An 18,051-nucleotide genomic window follows, 5' to 3' on the forward strand; every position below is an offset into this window, starting at 1 on the left:
GTAAAATCGGTATACCTAGTTGACATTACGTAGAAGAAATAATCCGACGACGGAATCTATAAACAGTAAATAAATACTTAAATATATAATAAATATATAATGTAGATAAATATATAATAAATATATAATGTAGAATGACATAAAAGAAGTATTTAGAATGTTATCCAAACAGCACAAAATATCCGAAAGACATCCTGGGAAGGCTCTTGGACGTTTTTTCGGAGGGATTTGTTGTATGGGTATCCAACACAAAACAGTTTTTAAAAGAAATAGGATTGTTCAACAAAACATAAAATGCTATAAGTGTGAAAACATGACCATAAATTGATCTATGTTATTTAATCCAGCCATGTTATCCGCCATCTTACACTGCTCTAACTTGCTCTTACCCGTTCTTTTCAGACCCATATGTATCTTTGCACTGGTCTGCACTATCTTGAACTTTTTTCAACTAGTACAGTTCCAGTGCAGCCCTAGGTCAGGTCGAAAGAACAAACCTACTGTCAGCGCAATTCGGAACGCAGCCTAAATAGTATGTATCAACGATAAGTCAGAATATTTTCGGTGATACAACTCGATAACAGATCAGACGAACTTTCTATTTCCAAGGAGTATATTTGATTTGCTAGGGTGAACTTTTATTAATTCCTATAAACGCTGTTATAAGCCGCTATTGACGCTATTAACCTTAAAAACGCAAGTAGTTGTGCGTGTTGATAATTTCTTTCAAGAGGGAAAAGATTTTAGAAAGAAACAATTTGTTTTTCGTGGAAGATAGTAAAAATTTGTGACAACGTTCTTTAAACAAACGTAAGTGATTATTTGGCTTAGCAATATCTGAGTTTTGCAGAAGTCCTAAGCATGTCCAGTTGACATTAGGTCTAGTTAATGACTAGAATGAGAATAAACAAATTTGAGATTTAATTTTAAAACAACTAAAATTATTGCAGTGATATTCTTAATATTTTAATATCTTATTTTTAAAAATTAATGCAGCCTTATAATATACAAAAATAATATAGAAATAAAAAATATAAAATAATGAACTTGTGAAAGGAATGCATATCAATGTAGTAAACTGTTGTTTTATGTAGAATAATACAAAAGTTCTAAACAATATTGTTTGTTTTAAAGTCTTAAATTTTAGGCTGATACAATAAAAAATGTTAGAAATAACATGTAACGATCGTCTTGGCAAGAAGGTCAGAGTGAAATGCAATCCAGATGATACCGTAGGTGATTTAAAAAAATTGATAGCTGCACAGACTGGAACACACTGGGAGAAGATAGTGTTGAAGAAATGGTATACCATTTTCAAGGACCATATAAAGCTGCAAGATTGTATCCTTTACTATTAGAATATAATTCAATTATAATACAGTTCAAGAAATATTATAGAATCTTTTCCTTAATATGCTACCTCAGATGAAGTGCACGATGGCATGAACTTAGAACTCTACTATCAATAATTCTATGTAAGATGAAATCCATGGGTAAACATTCTAAATGATAATATGTTGTAATTACTAAATATCTTGTTTTTGTTTTTTTATAACAGACACCTTGATATAATGATCTATTGATATAACACCTTGATATAACAACACATAGTAAAAGATTATATATAAAAATTATCACACAAATGTTAAAAAGAAAAATGTATATATAATTTCTCTATTATATGTCATTTCATAAATATTACTGTATTCAAAAATCCCTAATTGTATCTACAAATTTATAATTTCTATGCTATGTGCAACAATATATCTCATTTGATATTAGTGCTCTCTGTATATAAGTTAATATACAGGATGTAGCTCAAAAAATATAGTAAAGCTGCTATAGAACATGTAGGCCGTACTAAAAGAACAAGAAAGATTTAAAAGGGGTTGCTTCACCTTTTTGTGGCATGTATACAGTCTTATTGAATATAACTTGCTTATGCAACTTTGGTAAATTTGAGTCACATCCTTCTATGCTCGTATAGTTATATATACATATCATACATATATATACATATATATGTATATGTACATATATATACATGTATGTATATATAAGAGCTTTTAGTTATATGGTAATCGAATGATTATCACTTGGATATCACTGCAAGATGCAAATGCTACAAATATTGAAACACAAGGCAGCAATGCCTTCTAAAACATTGATCTCAAAATTTTTTAGTTATATAATAGGGATAATTAAAAATAAATCGCGCGTTGAAATTATACAAAGCATAGACTCGTCGGGCCACTCTAAAGCGTGCTAAAATCTCGAACGTTAATGCGGTCTCTTGAACAATCCTTCTATCTTGCCTATTGGACTTTCAGGTGCCGCCATTTCCCTACCCCGGTTGCTTAAGAAGTCTCTTATGTGCTGCACTATCAGATCTATCGCCACTGCAACAGATCACGAAACGTCAGTGTGCGATCGCGAATTAGATATACATCGTATATACACTGGGGGGTAAATAAATTCCTTTATTTATGTATAATATTATTATACATCTGGAAACAATATCAAATCGCCTGTAAATATCCGGAGTTAATTATAGTGTATTAATCGTAAAAATTAATTATTCTAATTATATCTTGGGTAACAATTGTAATCGCATAATGATTACGTGCAATTTATATTATGCGTAAGACACTTGTGTTCATATGCTGACTCGCAAGTACAAAGAGAGAAAGGGAGGAAATATTTGTTGCCTTTTTTCCATTATATATTGTGAGTACACAGGGTGTCCCAGAACTAGCACACTCTTTGTTGACTACAGATATAAAATGGAGAATAGAGATTGAGAAAATAGATATTATCTCAAAATCAGGAACTCATCAGTATTTAATACATATGTATCGATAAGAATAAAAGATAATTGAGAGATTATAATGAATAAGTTAATAGAGATTTCACATCAGACTTTTAAGTATTTAACCAGTATTTTAAGTATGTGCAGTATAGATTTTGTGAAAAATATGGCCCCATATAAGAATGCTGAACAAAGCTTCCCTTGAAATCCCTTGAAGAAATAATCGCTGAAAGGAACTATATATATACATATATATATATATATATATATATATATATATAGAGGTTTTACTGCATAACAGTTCTGGCGCACCTTGTACGTTTGTACATGTTAAAGTATGAGAATTGTTGCTATATAAAGTGCGATAGGCGAATATTCCGAAATACGATAAATCTAATGTAAACTAGATATACTACGTCTCAGAGATAATTACGTTTATGAATACCTTGCATGTGCATTGTACGTTATATATCAGGTATTATGCAAGAATGCAAGTGTAAATTATGGTGGAGTGACCAGAAAGAAAGTAACGCCTTATACAGATGTGTCTAAAACATAATCTAAAGTAACTTGTTTAACCGTACACGACAAAAATCCCCATACATACATACACGTACACACACACACAATCACATATCACAGAGACAATTGCACACGTACATATTATTCACAGGTCGTATTCTCATAATATTTGAGACGTTTGCTATGAAACTTACGTGACCGTAGATAATTATACGATGCAATATATTGACTAATATAATTTGCACAGATGACTGTGTGAAAACGAATCAATCAACACTTATTGAACTGAATTCATCTTCTAATCTGGGAATACCTTTAGAACTTTTCAATTTAACCAAGAGGATAAAGCAATGGTAGTAAATTATGAATAGAAAAAAAGGGAAATATTTTAAAATTAAAATCTAAACTCAAAATAAACTCAGTTTTACTGACTGTACTCCCATCATTTAACTCGCCTATCCTTCGCTGAACTCCACGCAACTTCATGCATTTCTCTTTCATGGTTAAAAATTACAATTTAATTCACGCAAAGATATTCATTCGGAATAAAACACGGAATAAAAAGCACCATCCTCCGCCATGTAAGTACAAACGTATAATTCTTCGATACAAAAGTTCGTAATACTAGAGTAGTTTGCAGGGAAACGAATGTCCGTTCCTTTTAACGTGTAACGTCCTTTTATACGTAATTTATAATTGTTGAATTACGTTGAATTACGATAAAGGAAATATCGTTAACATTCGTGAACATATCACGAAAGAAAAGAGTGCGTGCGTCAATTTCTGAGGATCGAAAAACGGACATCACTTTCCTATTAATATTAAAAAGGAATCGCGAAATATATCGTAGAATCACGAATCACACATGGTGTGATCGGTAGTCTCGAATCACACATTGGAGCGTGGTGCGGAAAAAAATGCAGTGCTTGACAGAGCGAGCTTATCATGCTTAAGTCATCTGCTGAGCGTGTCTGATGAGGCCGAGGTACGCCTACGTTGATAGACGAATGGATGCTGCCCGGATGAGTTTTCAGCCTTTTTCAAACGCAAAATATCCCGGATGTGGTGCACTATTAGGTCTATTGCCACTGCAAACATACAACCAGACCATGTAGGTTTTCCCGTGAAGTGTTCTCTCTTAAGCTTTTTCGCTTAGTTTAAATAGGTGTAGCTCTGACATCCACAACCACGGCATACCAGGCAGCACCCATAAGATATAGTTACGTGGACACGACTTAAAAAAATATATAAAACAAAGAAGAAACCAAAATAGCATGTAAAATATCCCTGAATGACTGTGACACGTACACCCGAGTTTTGTATGCATTGTGATTATATAATTGTAATAATTATACCAATTATTATAATTATTGTTGCCATAATTAGATAAATGAAGTCCTGAATAAAAGCATCTTAATGTTAGATAATCAACACTATTTGTTACACATTCAATAGAAAATTTAATTTTTCTACAGGTTGGATAAACTGTATGTGTCATGTATTATTACTGTTACTGATTACATGTTTATTAATTTACATGTTTATTACTAATCCTTTCTTATAAATAAATATATATATATATATATTTTTTTTTCTTCATTATTAACAAAAAAAAATATCAGATATTTATAAAAATTTCTTCCTAAGTTTTCTAATAGAGAGATCAAGATATATTTCCATTTTTAATACATTTTTATGAAGTCTTAAGTTGAAATTAAATCAAATTCATGTGTATAAAATTAAGAAATAAGTATTTAAAATCTATTCTAGCTGCTCAAATTTGATATATTAAAAATCCTCCTTTTATTATTTTTAATTTGAATTATTAATTTTTTTGTTACATAAGAATATATAATCATTATTAATTTGTTCTCCAATATCTGTAGTTGAAAAGAGTAAAAATTGTTTTGGGATACTCTGTGTATATATATCGAATATTTGTAACCAGTAATAATAATAATAAAATTCTATACTCATATCAAAGACAATCTTAGAAAAAAGCAAATAGAATCTGAGACATTAATTTTTAGTTAATATCACTAGCGAAATAGCATTTCAAATACTAATTAAATATCAATATAAGTCATAAATAAACAAATAAAACAATGTTATAGAAGAATGTTACAAACTATTGTTACAAAAAAGAATAGTTATTGTTATCATACATTTATGAAGCAAATAAAAACTGAACTCAAAAATAATATGTAAAACTTCTAATTAAGCTATAGGAGGTGTCAAATCATTATAACTGCAATAAATATCGCAATTTGTATAATAATGATATATTACCTGTATTATCTGCTCCTCTCGGTATTATAACATCTGCAAACTTCTTTGTCGGTAAACAAAATTCCTCAAAAGCTGGTTTTACAAAGTTCATGTACTGATTTAGGACGTAATCCAGATCTCTCCCACGTTCCTTAATATCTCTTGGCACTAAAGAGATCAGCATTAGTATTGAGACAGAATAACAAGTCAATAAAGTATCATAAGAAATTACCTCTTCTTGCAAGTCTCGTATCTGAGTCAGTATCAACAAATAATTTCATGTGAAACAGATCTCGGATTTTAGGAAAATAAAATACCAATATTCCTTCGAAGAGAACCACATCAGCAGGATATATTGTAGTAAGTTGATCCTTCATTCTAAAACAAGTACAAATATCACATTATACTACATTTGACTTTTAAAATTCTTATTTTGAATTTGCATTCTATATAAGTATAGGTAAATTATCATTAATCAAATAATATTTGTTTATATTTACTTATTATATTAACAGAAGGGATAATTTCCAAAGCAACTATTGCTACTGGATTACTGTTATAACTGGAAATTGCTATTTACTTTTGCTAATATTGTTGTTATATTGATATTATTTCATGCAAAAATTAATTGTAATTAAGAAACTAAATTTACATACACTCTGTTTGTCCTGTAATCATAAGCTGGTATTTCACACTTAACACCAGCTAATATATCCTGCAGTGTTTGTAAGATCAGATCATTATCAAATGCATCAGGATGATCAAAATTGTACTGTCCTTTCTCAGCTTTCACTTTTTCAGCAGATGTTAGATCACGATAAAAGCTGTCTTGTGATATGCAGACCACCTGGCGCTGCTGATGATCCATATCAACCTGTCCCAGCTTTTCCATTATACGTTTGCAAACTGTGGACTATAATAATAACAAATAATTAATGTGTAATTAAAATTAATCATTGTGATATTTCTTTATTCCTTAGAATTACGTTCCTTTATTTCCTTTATTCCTATAGAATATAAAAAAGAGAAACCTTAAATCTTCTAAATATAAAAAGAAAATAGAAATTAATTTCAAGGTCGAAGATACAACAGATTCGAGTTTTCAATATATATGGTTGTAAGATATATCGCAATCGTGCATGTTCCATTGAACTGCCGCCGATATGAATTTAATCGAAATCAGTTTTTGCCTGACAGAAATTGTAATACATGGATAAGGAAGAAATTATACCTTTCCACTCGCAGTACCGCCAGAAACTCCTATCAGGAAGGGTGTCTTACCCTCAATGCCGTTTAATTTGCCGTTGATGCCGAAGGACATTTTCCGCGTGGTACCTACGTTCGCCGGCATATCTGCCATCACCCAGAAACTAAACCAGGTTAAGATGACCTAGCTTCGCTGAAGGCGAATGCTTTACGAAGCTAAATTGAGAACGAGTATAGGACACGATTGTATATAACGAGTTTCAGTTTCAGTTTCAATGCTTGGCTGAGCACACTTTAACTACGAGTGACTCTACGCCATTACTCCGAACAGTGATTGTATATAACGAATTATATAGGAAAACCCGTTCTATCACTCAGAGTAGATACTCTGTCCATCCACCTATAACGTGTATCACGGACGAACTACGGTTGACGAAATATTTAAGGGCCGTGGCACACAGAAAAACTTAAGCAGTAAGACGTAAGCAGTAAGCAAATTGACCAATTACAGTCGTTGATTTTTGGGCCGTAAGAAGAATCAATGACTGTGATTGGTCAATTTGCTTACTGCTTATGTTTACTGCTTAAGGCCTGTTCTACAATACGTCGTATTCGGAGTCGGACATCGGATGTAATCAATGGTCCAATCAGGAGAACTTGTCTCGAAAAACAAACCTTCTGATTGGCTCATCGACTGCGTTCCGACTCCGACAGCGACATACGACGTATTGTAGAACCAGCCTAAGTTTTTCTGTGTGCCACCAGCTTAAGCGATTTTTAAATGAAAATTCAAACCATTAGGTTTGTTTTGCAATAGAGAACCGCTAGTAAAACCCGTATCAAACTATAGATATATCTGGCTACTTGACGTTTGTACGATTTGCTCCATACGCCACTCCTTATGGCTTCTGCACACAGGACGCGGTAATGCTTGCCGCGCGGCGGAAGTTCGCGCGACAGCCAATCAATATGCTGCTTTCCGTAATAACCTTCTAGCTCTTACGGAAAAACAACATATTGATTGGCCATCGCGCGGCAAGCATTACCGCGTCCTGTGTGCAGGAGCCATTAGTTGTAGATGGGAGCATATACTATTCTGTCCGAATCGAAATCTCACTCGCTCCGAACTCACTGTCGTAAGCACCCTTTATGTATACTGTAGGAAATACGCGTTTCATGCGCAACTCGGAACGCACCTCATTTGTGCACGCAGCCGCCCTATGTTGTAATCATCAATAGGCTTAGATCCTATCACATTCAATCAAGATACAATCAACATCTATTTGATAAGGGCATTATTATGGACAGTTCTTGCCCTTGCGGGCATACTTCTTAGCCTGCAAATCGTATTTTCTTCGATTGCATTGAATATAACAAATACTCGGATATTTTGCTGAAGGATCTACACAAACTCAACCTCCCAAAGAACATTCATGAGCTTGCTTTTTTGGAAACCCGAATGTATTTGATATTATATTATAGTAAATTTCTGAAGAACATCAAAATCTCTATTTGAACCTTCCCGGTCTTTATGAAGATGATACCTTAGTCGACTATTGCTCACTAGGTGGCGATGGATTCTATCCGGGGCCATAACAAGATGGATGGATGGCAGCCGCCCTATCTATCTATCTATCTGACGATCGTCATCTCGTGTTATGTTGTAAGTGCGTAGCGCGCGTATTTTATATGCATTTACAGTGGGATGTTTTTTATTGTTGTGACGTTTAATATCCTAAGATACAAAGAAGATGAAAACGTGTTGCGCTTGTGGGTTTCGAGAAAATCGCGACACAATTGATGGCAACGAAAGAGTATCCTATCATTCGTACGTAAACATCCTAACCTGTGAACCTGTGATTATAATCTGTAACGTTGTTTATCAATGTATTATAAAAATATATATACATAAATTATATAGCTTATCGTAATAATTATCACTACGGAGAAGTAATTACACTCTCTTATATTTTAGGTTTCCAAAGAAGAAAGATATGCGTCAAGCATGGGTTAGGGCAATAGGGAAGAAAGATTTCGTCCCAACCAAGAGCAGCATTTTGTGTAGCCAACATTTTTCTAAAGAATGTCTATATTATCCTAACAATGGAGGACATAAACAAAGGATACGTTTGAGGCCAGATTCTGTACCAACTTTGTTTGATGCATATTTCTGGTAAGAGAACGAATTAGGTAATTATTTATACATTAACATATGATATATTGGTTTAAATATCAATGACTACATTCAGCAGAAAGAGCAGCTCAGGAAGCACTTAATGATTATCACTCCTGGTTGGTAAATACTCCTGGGTCTATGAAGATTCTAAAAGAATGCTCCTATTATGGACAATAATCACTAAGCACTCGCTGAGCTGCTTTTTCCACTGAATGCAATCTATGATATACAAATTGTTTATCATATCCATAGTTTTTTTTACCAGTTATAATGATTGGATAGGAAAAAATTATAAATGCAGTTTATCAGTTTTTAAACAATAATAAGATGCAATTATAAAACTTTTAAAAATGTCTTTTGTAGAAAGATTAAAGTTATTTTTGCTTTTTTAAATAGAATCATATCTTTTTTATCTATAATATTGTAAAAAGAATTAAAACCAATTTAACTCATAATGTTATTTTTACTAACATTTGAACAGTGAAAATATAAAAGAGAGAGATGATAATGTTTGATGAAATACATAAGATGAAATACAATAAATAATGAATAATTTTTCTTAGGACATGTTTGAAATATAATTCATTTTCTATAAAACACAAAACTATATTCTTTCTAATGGTTGTTTCATATGTTATATTACAATTAGGATACTTTGATTTATTTTTCTGGTAAGAGAACGAATTAGGTAATTATTTATACATTAACATATGATATATACTTTGTGTTATATATTTTTGAAATTTATTATTATTTTATTGTATTACTTTTTGTTATTAGATAACAATAATGATAACATTATGAGTTATTATTGAATTTGTTTTGATTCTCTTTACAATACTACAGATAAAAAAGATATGGTTCCACTTAAATAGATAAAGATGACCTTGATATTTTCCAAAAAAACGTTTTTGAAATTTTTATTGTCACGTTTTACAGGCGTTTAAAAATTGATTCATTGCATTTTTTTTCCTATCAATCATTGTAATTGGTAAAAATATAGTGGATACCATTACACACTTTGTATTAATATAATGCATAATTGCACATGTATAGTGAAAAATAAATCATTAGTGTAACTTCTGGAATTTTTTTACAGGAAAAGGAAAAATATGAAATTAAGAATACAATCGAAACAAAGTCAAAATGATAAGTCTAAAGTTAATGAAGGACTGAATACAAAAGTGAAAAGTGAACCTGTTGAATCAGATACAAATACAAAATCACTGTATGTTAAACTGGATGAAAGTCGGATAAACATAAAAAATACTGATAGGTACTGTATAAAATTACACTATATATGTACATGTATATAATGCATGTATTTTTTAACTTAATGTAATACTATTATTGTATATACAGGGAGCAATCTCTAACTTCAAGAAGAAAACGACGGCATTATACTGTGTATCCAAAATATATTGGTTTTTGTACCATCAATGATCTTCGATCTCCTGTGAAAGTTTTGCATAATTGGAAAATGGCCATGAGCTGCATTAGCTCACAACGGAAGGAAATTTCAATACTAAAAAGAAACAATTATTGCTTAAAAACAAAAGTCGCAATTCTTGAAATGCTGCTATCTAGTAGATAAATAACAGACATCTGTCAAATGTATATGCATAACTTGTTTCTAAGTTATGTGTTATGTGTTAATATTGTGCTGACATTTGAATGCTATGAATGGTATATAACAGCATTGCATATAAAAGATCACCTACAGTACATGGAGTAAGCTTAGCATATGAAGTAAGAATAAGAGTGAGGAAAAATTTATTTTATATATATATATATATATATATATATATATATATATATATATACATACATACATATATATATATAAAATAAATTTTATATATATATATACATATATATATAAAATAAATTTTATATATATATACATATATATATAAATAAATGAGATACATTGTGTGTGTGTGTGTGTGTGCGTGTGTGCGTGCGTGCGTGTGTAAACTCTAACTCTTTTATACCAGAAGTATTTATTTGACAGAAAGACTTGGTGTAAGGGAGTTGGAGTATAGGTGTAAGTGAAATAAATTATTTTTATTTCTTATTTCTTACACTAAATTTACTCCATACATTATAGCCATCATACCACTGTATTACAATAACTTGGCGAATCTATATTATTAAAATATAAATTTCTAATAATGTTATAAAAATTAAGCATTGAGCGATTGGATATAACAATAATGTTATAAAAATTAAAAGTTGAGTGATTGAGAAGACACTAGAATATACTCAGATGAAGTAGATTCGACTTAGGAGATGGTGAGCTACTTGTAGATATTAATCACCGTATCTCTTGATTGTATATTTATAGGTATTTTTATAAAACACTTCATTATAATTATCTATATCTATGGAGTTAGCAATATAAATCTCTACACTTATTTGTGCGTCGATAAAAATCATGTTTTTCCTACATTGGTAGCAGCTCGAGAGGTTCTCCAAAATCTTACGATATTCGCGTCTCACTTTGGAGCAGAATAATTGTGCATGTACTGAATAGTGAGGATACGCAGAAAATCATCTTGGCATGGTTTTTAGATTTATCTTTCTCTCTCTCTCTCTCTCTCTATCTATCTATCTAAATCTAAAAATCATGCCAAGATGATTTTCTACGTATCCTCACTATTCAGTACATGCACAATTATTCAATCATCTATCGCCAATGAAAATAACAATGCACATATTTATTTTTCTATTTACTTAATATTTATTTCTTAGGAGATGTATGTACACAATGTTCCTCTGCATCCGCTAATCCGATCCGTCCCTCACGGACACGATTTGGTAATCCGATTAGCCTAGGGAATTTTCTCTCTAGACAATTTACATCATTGCCATTATATCAATCCGATTGCTACACATAACACCCATATAAATTTGTTTTTTTTTTTTTCGGGACATATTCTGCAGTAGTATACACTAGAGAAATAGGCTCTTGTAGCTCCGGCATACAGGAGGTCAATTCTGTATCTCGAAATGAAGTGAAAATTACAAAAGTGAGCACTAGGCACTGACCAATGAAATTACGAATATTCTAGTAAATTTGCTCACTTTTGTAATTTTCACTTTGTTTCGAGATACAGAGGGTACTTTTCAATTGCTTAATACATCTTGAGACATACGTACACAAAACCAGTTTATTGGTCACATATTATCTAAAATATCTTGTAAGATAATATACAACCAAAAAACTGGTTTTGTGTAACACACAAAACGTAACTGGAAAGCACCATTATTGTTCAGCTTTTTATGATTATATGTAAATTTAAGGGCGCATCCTAAATCTCTAGTAATAAAATCTAGTAAAGATCGAAATAAATTTAGTAACATCGAAGTAAAAAAAACTATCGATATAGAGGGATTAATCGATTTCCAAAAACATCGGGAAAATAATCGATTATTTGTACAAAAAGCATCGATTCTCAAATCATTGATTAATAATTGCCCATCCCTAGTCAGCATGTATGAAATCATTCACATAATCGAGAATTGTGTGACGAGCGCTTTACGTATTTTCATGCAATGTATACACGATCGTTTCTCACATAAACAATGTAAATTGTGTAAAATACTGCAATTTATATTAAAATACACGAAAAAAAGCAATTAAATTATGAGATAGTTACCGTATTTGTTTTGAAGATTAATTATGAATGTAATGTTTGAAAAGAATAAATTGCGTAACATTTTTATTTCATTATAGGTTGATAGATTAGTAAACTTTTTGTACATAAGAATGTAATGAGAATTTAATTTGTTTAAGAAACACATTCATAAAGTTATATCAAGAATCTCTAAAGATTAAATAAAAATGTAAACTTTGTTAAATTAATTTTTTAGCGAGCTATACATTCTTTAAATCACATCCATAGATTACTCATTGTTTACATAAATGACATCTCATAATTTATGTCTGTACACAGACATCATATCTTACATATAAACTCATAAATCCTAATATACACTTAAGACAAATGTGTTTGTACATATATTTTATTTATAATTATATAGCATACACATATATAGACAAAATATATTTATTAAAGATATGTAAAAAGTTTCTCTTTTTATTAACTTAAGAAACCTTACATTTAATAATAACTATTTGTACATCGAATTGCTTTTAAATAAAAATATATTGTTGCCACTACGCATAAATGCCAATTCTCAGTAACTAAAGATAATACTGAATTGTGTGAGTATACAAATAACTGTTTTTCACACATTTTTTTGTTCTAATCTCTGCATACAGGAAATCCTATGTGTGATGTTGTCTTACAAAATCTTATGTCCACGATGCTAGAAATCAGTCCAACATCTCGATCCGAGAAACGTGTAGCCAATAAAACTGTCGCCTTTCCGTAAAAGCCGCAAATATATTGATTGCTTATTTCTCAGATCTAGATCTCAGGCGGATTTCTGACATCGTGGACACAAAAGGCTTAACATAGAAAATGAAATAGAGATCCTTCCCAAGCTTAAGCCAAGAGCACATAGAAAAACGTAAATAAATAAATTCACCAATCACAGTTAATGATCCTTCTTATGTATCGAATATTTTACCAAGAATACTCGATTGTAATTTGTAAATTTTCTTATTATACTTATACTTTTTCTGCATATCATTATTTACCACACATTTTTTCGTTTTATGCAGAACGTTAGTTAACACGTGGGAAGTATTATAGAAAATATGTTCAAAACACCGAGATAAGAATAAAAAGAATCGCACAGATGTATGTCCGAATTTTCTCAAGTTCTTACCAACGTAGAATTCCGACAATTCAGAAGTAGTTTCCTCGTGTTAGGAGATACCCTGATATTATAGATATAACACATCCACATATGTAAGACGCTGGTTGCCAGTTAGACCGATAGTATATGTCAAAACTGAAGTATTAAAACGTGAGCAAAGAGCTGATCACTCAATCATAATTGAGAATCTCAAAATGGCAAATCTCACTTGTTTTTTTTCTTATAATTCTCGGTTCTAATTATTCAACAGATTTACTGCTTATGTTCTATTGATTCTATTGCTCAAACGTTCCATGTGCTACAGGCCTTACTGTTAGCGCATTGCCTATTTCATTATAAATAATAATAATGTATACCTAGACATAATTACCAAATCTTCATATCAGAATGGTGAAGTCCTTTTTTCATATTTTTCCTTCGACTGTATATTAACCTTGGAACGGTTTTAACTTACGAACGTTCCTACGTTCTGATTCTATGCATAACGATCGCAATATTCCTTTAAAACCGCAAAATCGTCTGGATATTCTTCCAGCAACTTTTGATTTGGAGTATAGTGAGTTCCTTGAAAATGACTAAAGTATCGGCCGATCTCACTGTGATCGATCCACGTCGGTTTTTTCGCTGGATTTATACAAACTGAAATAAAATTTTGCATGTTTTACGCTAGACAATCGGTATCGTAGAATATGCGTAAGCATTTGACAATTCAATCATACCTTGAGGAAGGTAAAAGGTTTTATCGTCGCCAAAGAATACCTCATAGTGCGGTATTGTTCTCGTTATTCTATAATGTTGTCGATCCTGATTATATAATCTAATTCGCTCGGACGATACATCCCTACCCCATCCCACTATCACGCCTATGCGTGTAGGTTCGCATGTATAGTCATCGAATTCCACGATCATTCCAACTGCATAGTTCACGTATTTCGACCTCTCTTTTGGTACTATCACATTCTGAAAAAAGTGTTGATTATTTGTATCACTGATTGAAAATAAAATTTAAGAGTAAATAGCACATACTATTGGGAAATTCTTTGTAAGATTGCAAATTAGGTAATTTAAATATATCCAATAACAAATACATTATATAATGATGCAACTGAATAATAAGAAAATACATAAATTAAAACAGTATAGTACCGGATGCATTTTCTTTTGTATCTTTTCAAGCCTATCTAATACCACTTTAGCTCTTGCCTTTATCTCCAACGAATTTGTGTCCATATCCTGCAATTACATAATATCTGCTTGAAGATATTTCTAGAAAAATTAAAGTTGTATAATCATAATCATTAACGCATCAATATACACGAGTGAGCGCTTATTCCATAAGAACACTTATAAACTCACATACCTGTATACTTCGTAATGACGTCACGATATTCGTTACATCCATTCTATATGATAAATAAATACCAATTAGCCATGAAACTCCTTCCAAATCTTCTGGATTTACCATATGTCGGAGCTCCTGTATCAATCGACTCCTTTCTGCTTTCTTTCTGTCATTTTCTTTGCACGTAAAGTGCACATAGTTTAACAGCCGTACTATCAACTTGTAAAGCAAACACCAGATATTGAAATAAGGTCAAAATTGCGAATGAAACAAAAAAATTGTTTACATTTCTTTATCAAACATTTATATTATAAGCTTGCAAAAGTTCATCGAGTAATAAATTATTTCATGAAATCAAAGGAGAAATCATTTCTCAAATATAGAATTAAACAATTACCTGAAAGGTAGCAAAAAGTAGTAGATAAAGATGACAAAAATTTTGATTGAACATGAAATTACTACTAACAAAAGAAAGCTATAGTTAAAAATTTGACAGATATCTGCAACTTCCTAATAAAACGTGCTTTATTGGTTTAACACATCTTTGCAAAAACCTGTGGTTATGTGTATTAAATACGATATATAATTACTAACCTGTGCTGGAGTTGGTTTGGGTACTTTGCAGTTCTTTAAAGGACACGTTATGTAACGTGCAATATCAGTATAAAATCTGGGACATTGTACTTTGTTTAAAATAGTCCCATTGGAAAAAATGTCAATATAATAATAATTTTCACTTTCAAGTGATGCCTCATAACTATGAACAAGAAAGAAAACATATATATGATTATGTAGATAAAAAGTATAAAAAGTAGTTCTAAAATTATAATTATACTTACCATTTCTCTTTCCAAACCAAGGAGAAGTAATTTGAAAAAGTGAAATAATCGCATGGTACACCCAGTCTTCTTGCCACACTTTCAAATATTATTGTCAGCATTAAAATATCACCACGCTTATCTTCTAAAACCTATATTATAAAAAGAACAATGAGAAAATATTAATGTACAGATCAAGCGCAAGCATAACCATATTTGCAGGATAAATATACCTACATTATCTATAAAGTTCTTATAATTTGAACTAGCTCGTTCAGAGTTGCTAAATACACGAAAATCTAAATCGTGAAACATAACCCTGCAAATAACCTCTAAAATCTGCTTTGTTTCTGTTTTGTCCCATTGATTGTCATTATTCATATTGATTCTCCAGAAAGAAAGTTTTTCCGGAGACACCGAAAATATCGAATGGTTAGGATATTCATTTTGAAGTATTTCTAATGCTTGCTGTGCAATATTGTCCAATGATGCTGCTACATGTGAATAAGACACATGTTCTTGAGGTTTGCACCATTGTGCCATAAAAGTTGCTGTCCATTCTGAAACATGTTGTGCAGCAGGTTGACTTATAAATTTCTGCCACTTACTTCGTAAGTGACACTCTCTCAGGTACATAAAAATCTTTCGGGCGTAATATTTATTTCTCAAGTTAGTATGCCTATTCCTGAAAGATATATGTATTGGTGAGTAACAAAACTATATTAACTTATAAAAGTAGCTTATTAGATCTTACCATTCATTACCTCGAAGAATCTCATTTACTTCATCTTCAAGGTAGTAAAATTTCAAAGGATATGTATGTACTCCTTCTATGCAGAATATGTGCTTAAAGTTCAACATATCACTGAAACTTAGATCTCCTTTATAGTAATTCCTGTTGTATAACTCCGAAATATAATCCAATAATTTTTGTCTACATTTTACTCGTTCCATTACTTCTTCCCTAACATTTGTATTTCCATCGCACCAATGTTTGTTACAAATTGTCTTTAAAGCAGGCCATCTATAATTAATGCAACTAGTACAATACTATAGAACACTAATGCAATTATATATATACTACTTTACACAGCTATTAAAATTTGTACAAAATATAGGAATGTACTTCTTTACTTCTTTCTTCGCATATAAAACATACAACCATTACACAATACTTGAAGAGCATATTTTAAGTTGTCATTATTAGGAATGAGTACACTACCTCTGAAAAAACTTGTTTCTCCATAGGGCGTTGTTGTTGTTAATAGACATGTAGAATAGCTTGCAAGTTAAGCTAAAATTCACGACATCTTTTATGCTAATGTTCTTGCTCTCCAGAATCAGACAGATTACATCGTCCGGTAAGCGTGTTACGTTGGTCATCGCGAAAAAAATTGTGAAGAACAAAACTGCATGCGATTCGCGATAAATAACAGTAAATCTGGATGCGTTCAGCGAACACAATACTTGCACAAGTAACTTGTCAACGTAATCAATCTAGATTTAAGGATCTAACATAAAGATCAATAGCCACTGACTGCTCACTGATCGTTTTGTTCCACTAAACGCAGCTACTTTCTAACGTCTCATAAAGGAAGTGCGCACAAGTAATATAGAAGTGACTATCATCTGATACCGATCGCATAAATCATATATCTGACAGCGTCATATATACATGACAGTTGTAGTCTGTTCTTTTCAGCTGCACTGCTGAACTGGTGCAATGAGTTAAAGTGAGACAAGTATATATTTTCTCGCTCTAAAGGCCATCACACACAAAATTACATAAACGCATATGCATAGCATAAGATCGTATGGACCAATGAGCATCGAGTATTTAGTCGCTATATTGATGCTTGATGCTCAATACTTGATGCTCATTGGTCCATACAGCTCATGCTATGCACATGCAGTTATGTCATTTCATGTGTGAGGGTCCTAACCGTAATGGCTCCTGCACACAGGACGCGGTAATGCTTACCGCGCGGCGGAAATTCGCGCGACAGTCAATCAATATGCTGCTTTCCATAATAATCTTCTAGCTCTTACGGAAAAACATATTGATTGAATGTCGCGCGGACTTCTGCCGCGCGGCAAGCATTACCGCGTCCTGTGTGCA

At 31.8% G+C, this 18,051-nt stretch overlaps 4 protein-coding genes across 6 annotated transcripts; 2 read left to right on the forward strand and 2 right to left on the reverse strand.

The window, feature by feature from the left end:
- Window positions 1-590: 590 nt before the first annotated feature.
- On the forward strand, window positions 591-2,886 carry LOC116849026 (ubiquitin-like protein 5). 2 transcript variants are annotated; one of them, XM_032825742.1, is made up of 3 exons: window positions 591-810; window positions 1,135-1,341; window positions 1,426-2,886. In XM_032825742.1, exons 2-3 carry the CDS (start codon window positions 1,164-1,166, stop codon window positions 1,467-1,469), a joined length of 222 nt encoding a protein of 73 aa, XP_032681633.1. In that variant the 5' UTR covers window positions 591-810; window positions 1,135-1,163; the 3' UTR covers window positions 1,470-2,886. The 2 variants fall into 2 exon arrangements, with proteins under 2 accessions (XP_032681633.1, XP_032681632.1); XM_032825741.1 differs by having other exon boundaries at window positions 598-810; window positions 1,148-1,341.
- LOC116849024 (uridine-cytidine kinase) lies at window positions 1,667-7,242 on the reverse strand. Of its 2 annotated transcripts, none has more exons than XM_032825739.1 (5): window positions 6,831-7,242; window positions 6,256-6,512; window positions 5,832-5,977; window positions 5,621-5,767; window positions 1,667-2,399 (listed from the first exon to the last, which is right to left on the reverse strand). In XM_032825739.1, the coding sequence occupies exons 1-5, from the start codon at window positions 6,957-6,959 to the stop codon at window positions 2,281-2,283; spliced, it is 798 nt and encodes a 265-aa protein (XP_032681630.1). In that variant the 5' UTR covers window positions 6,960-7,242; the 3' UTR covers window positions 1,667-2,280. The 2 variants fall into 2 exon arrangements, with proteins under 2 accessions (XP_032681630.1, XP_032681629.1); XM_032825738.1 differs by lacking the exon at window positions 1,667-2,399 and adding an exon at window positions 3,628-4,419 and having other exon boundaries at window positions 6,831-7,241.
- Window positions 7,243-8,415: 1,173 nt separating this feature from the next.
- Window positions 8,416-11,398, forward strand: LOC116849025 (THAP domain-containing protein 2-like). The gene is made up of 4 exons (XM_032825740.1): window positions 8,416-8,633; window positions 8,781-8,978; window positions 10,081-10,257; window positions 10,344-11,398. The coding sequence occupies exons 1-4, from the start codon at window positions 8,557-8,559 to the stop codon at window positions 10,573-10,575; spliced, it is 684 nt and encodes a 227-aa protein (XP_032681631.1). The 5' UTR covers window positions 8,416-8,556; the 3' UTR covers window positions 10,576-11,398.
- Window positions 11,399-13,050: 1,652 nt separating this feature from the next.
- On the reverse strand, window positions 13,051-17,315 carry LOC116849021 (F-box only protein 21-like). Its single transcript, XM_032825734.1, has 9 exons — window positions 17,155-17,315; window positions 16,687-16,956; window positions 16,170-16,617; window positions 15,954-16,084; window positions 15,709-15,871; window positions 15,133-15,333; window positions 14,919-15,005; window positions 14,492-14,732; window positions 13,051-14,411 (listed from the first exon to the last, which is right to left on the reverse strand). The coding sequence occupies exons 1-9, from the start codon at window positions 17,313-17,315 to the stop codon at window positions 14,248-14,250; spliced, it is 1,866 nt and encodes a 621-aa protein (XP_032681625.1). The 3' UTR covers window positions 13,051-14,247.
- Between the last annotated feature and the right edge of the window lie 736 nt (window positions 17,316-18,051).

This window comes from Odontomachus brunneus, unplaced genomic scaffold (assembly GCF_010583005.1).
Source record: "Odontomachus brunneus isolate Ranch 3 - 2012 unplaced genomic scaffold, Obru_v1 Obru_scaffold_104, whole genome shotgun sequence".
In the NCBI taxonomy this organism is placed as follows: Eukaryota; Metazoa; Arthropoda; class Insecta; order Hymenoptera; family Formicidae; genus Odontomachus; species Odontomachus brunneus.

Bases quoted from the DNA above. Each gene is read 5' to 3' on its own strand.
- LOC116849026 (XM_032825742.1), top strand. From the start codon at position 1,164: ATGTTAGAAATAACATGTAACGATCGTCTTGGCAAGAAGGTCAGAGTG. The intron at 1,342-1,425 runs GTATCCTTTACT...ATGCTACCTCAG, and splicing joins CCATATAAAGCTGCAAGATT to ATGAAGTGCACGATGGCATG.
- LOC116849024 (XM_032825738.1), bottom strand. From the start codon at position 6,959: ATGGCAGATATGCCGGCGAACGTAGGTACCACGCGGAAAATGTCCTTC. The intron at 5,768-5,831 runs GTAATTTCTTAT...TGATCTCTTTAG, and splicing joins TACGAGACTTGCAAGAAGAG to TGCCAAGAGATATTAAGGAA. The intron at 4,420-5,620 runs GTAATATATCAT...GTATGTTTGCAG, and splicing joins GAGAGGAGCAGATAATACAG to TGGCAATAGACCTAATAGTG.
- LOC116849025 (XM_032825740.1), top strand. From the start codon at position 8,557: ATGAAAACGTGTTGCGCTTGTGGGTTTCGAGAAAATCGCGACACAATT. The intron at 8,634-8,780 runs GTACGTAAACAT...CTTATATTTTAG, and splicing joins GAAAGAGTATCCTATCATTC to GTTTCCAAAGAAGAAAGATA. The intron at 8,979-10,080 runs GTAAGAGAACGA...ATTTTTTTACAG, and splicing joins TTGTTTGATGCATATTTCTG to GAAAAGGAAAAATATGAAAT.
- LOC116849021 (XM_032825734.1), bottom strand. From the start codon at position 17,315: ATGACCAACGTAACACGCTTACCGGACGATGTAATCTGTCTGATTCTG. The intron at 16,085-16,169 runs GTAGGTATATTT...TTTATAATATAG, and splicing joins ATAAGAACTTTATAGATAAT to GTTTTAGAAGATAAGCGTGG. The intron at 15,872-15,953 runs GTAAGTATAATT...TCTTGTTCATAG, and splicing joins TTGGTTTGGAAAGAGAAATG to TTATGAGGCATCACTTGAAA.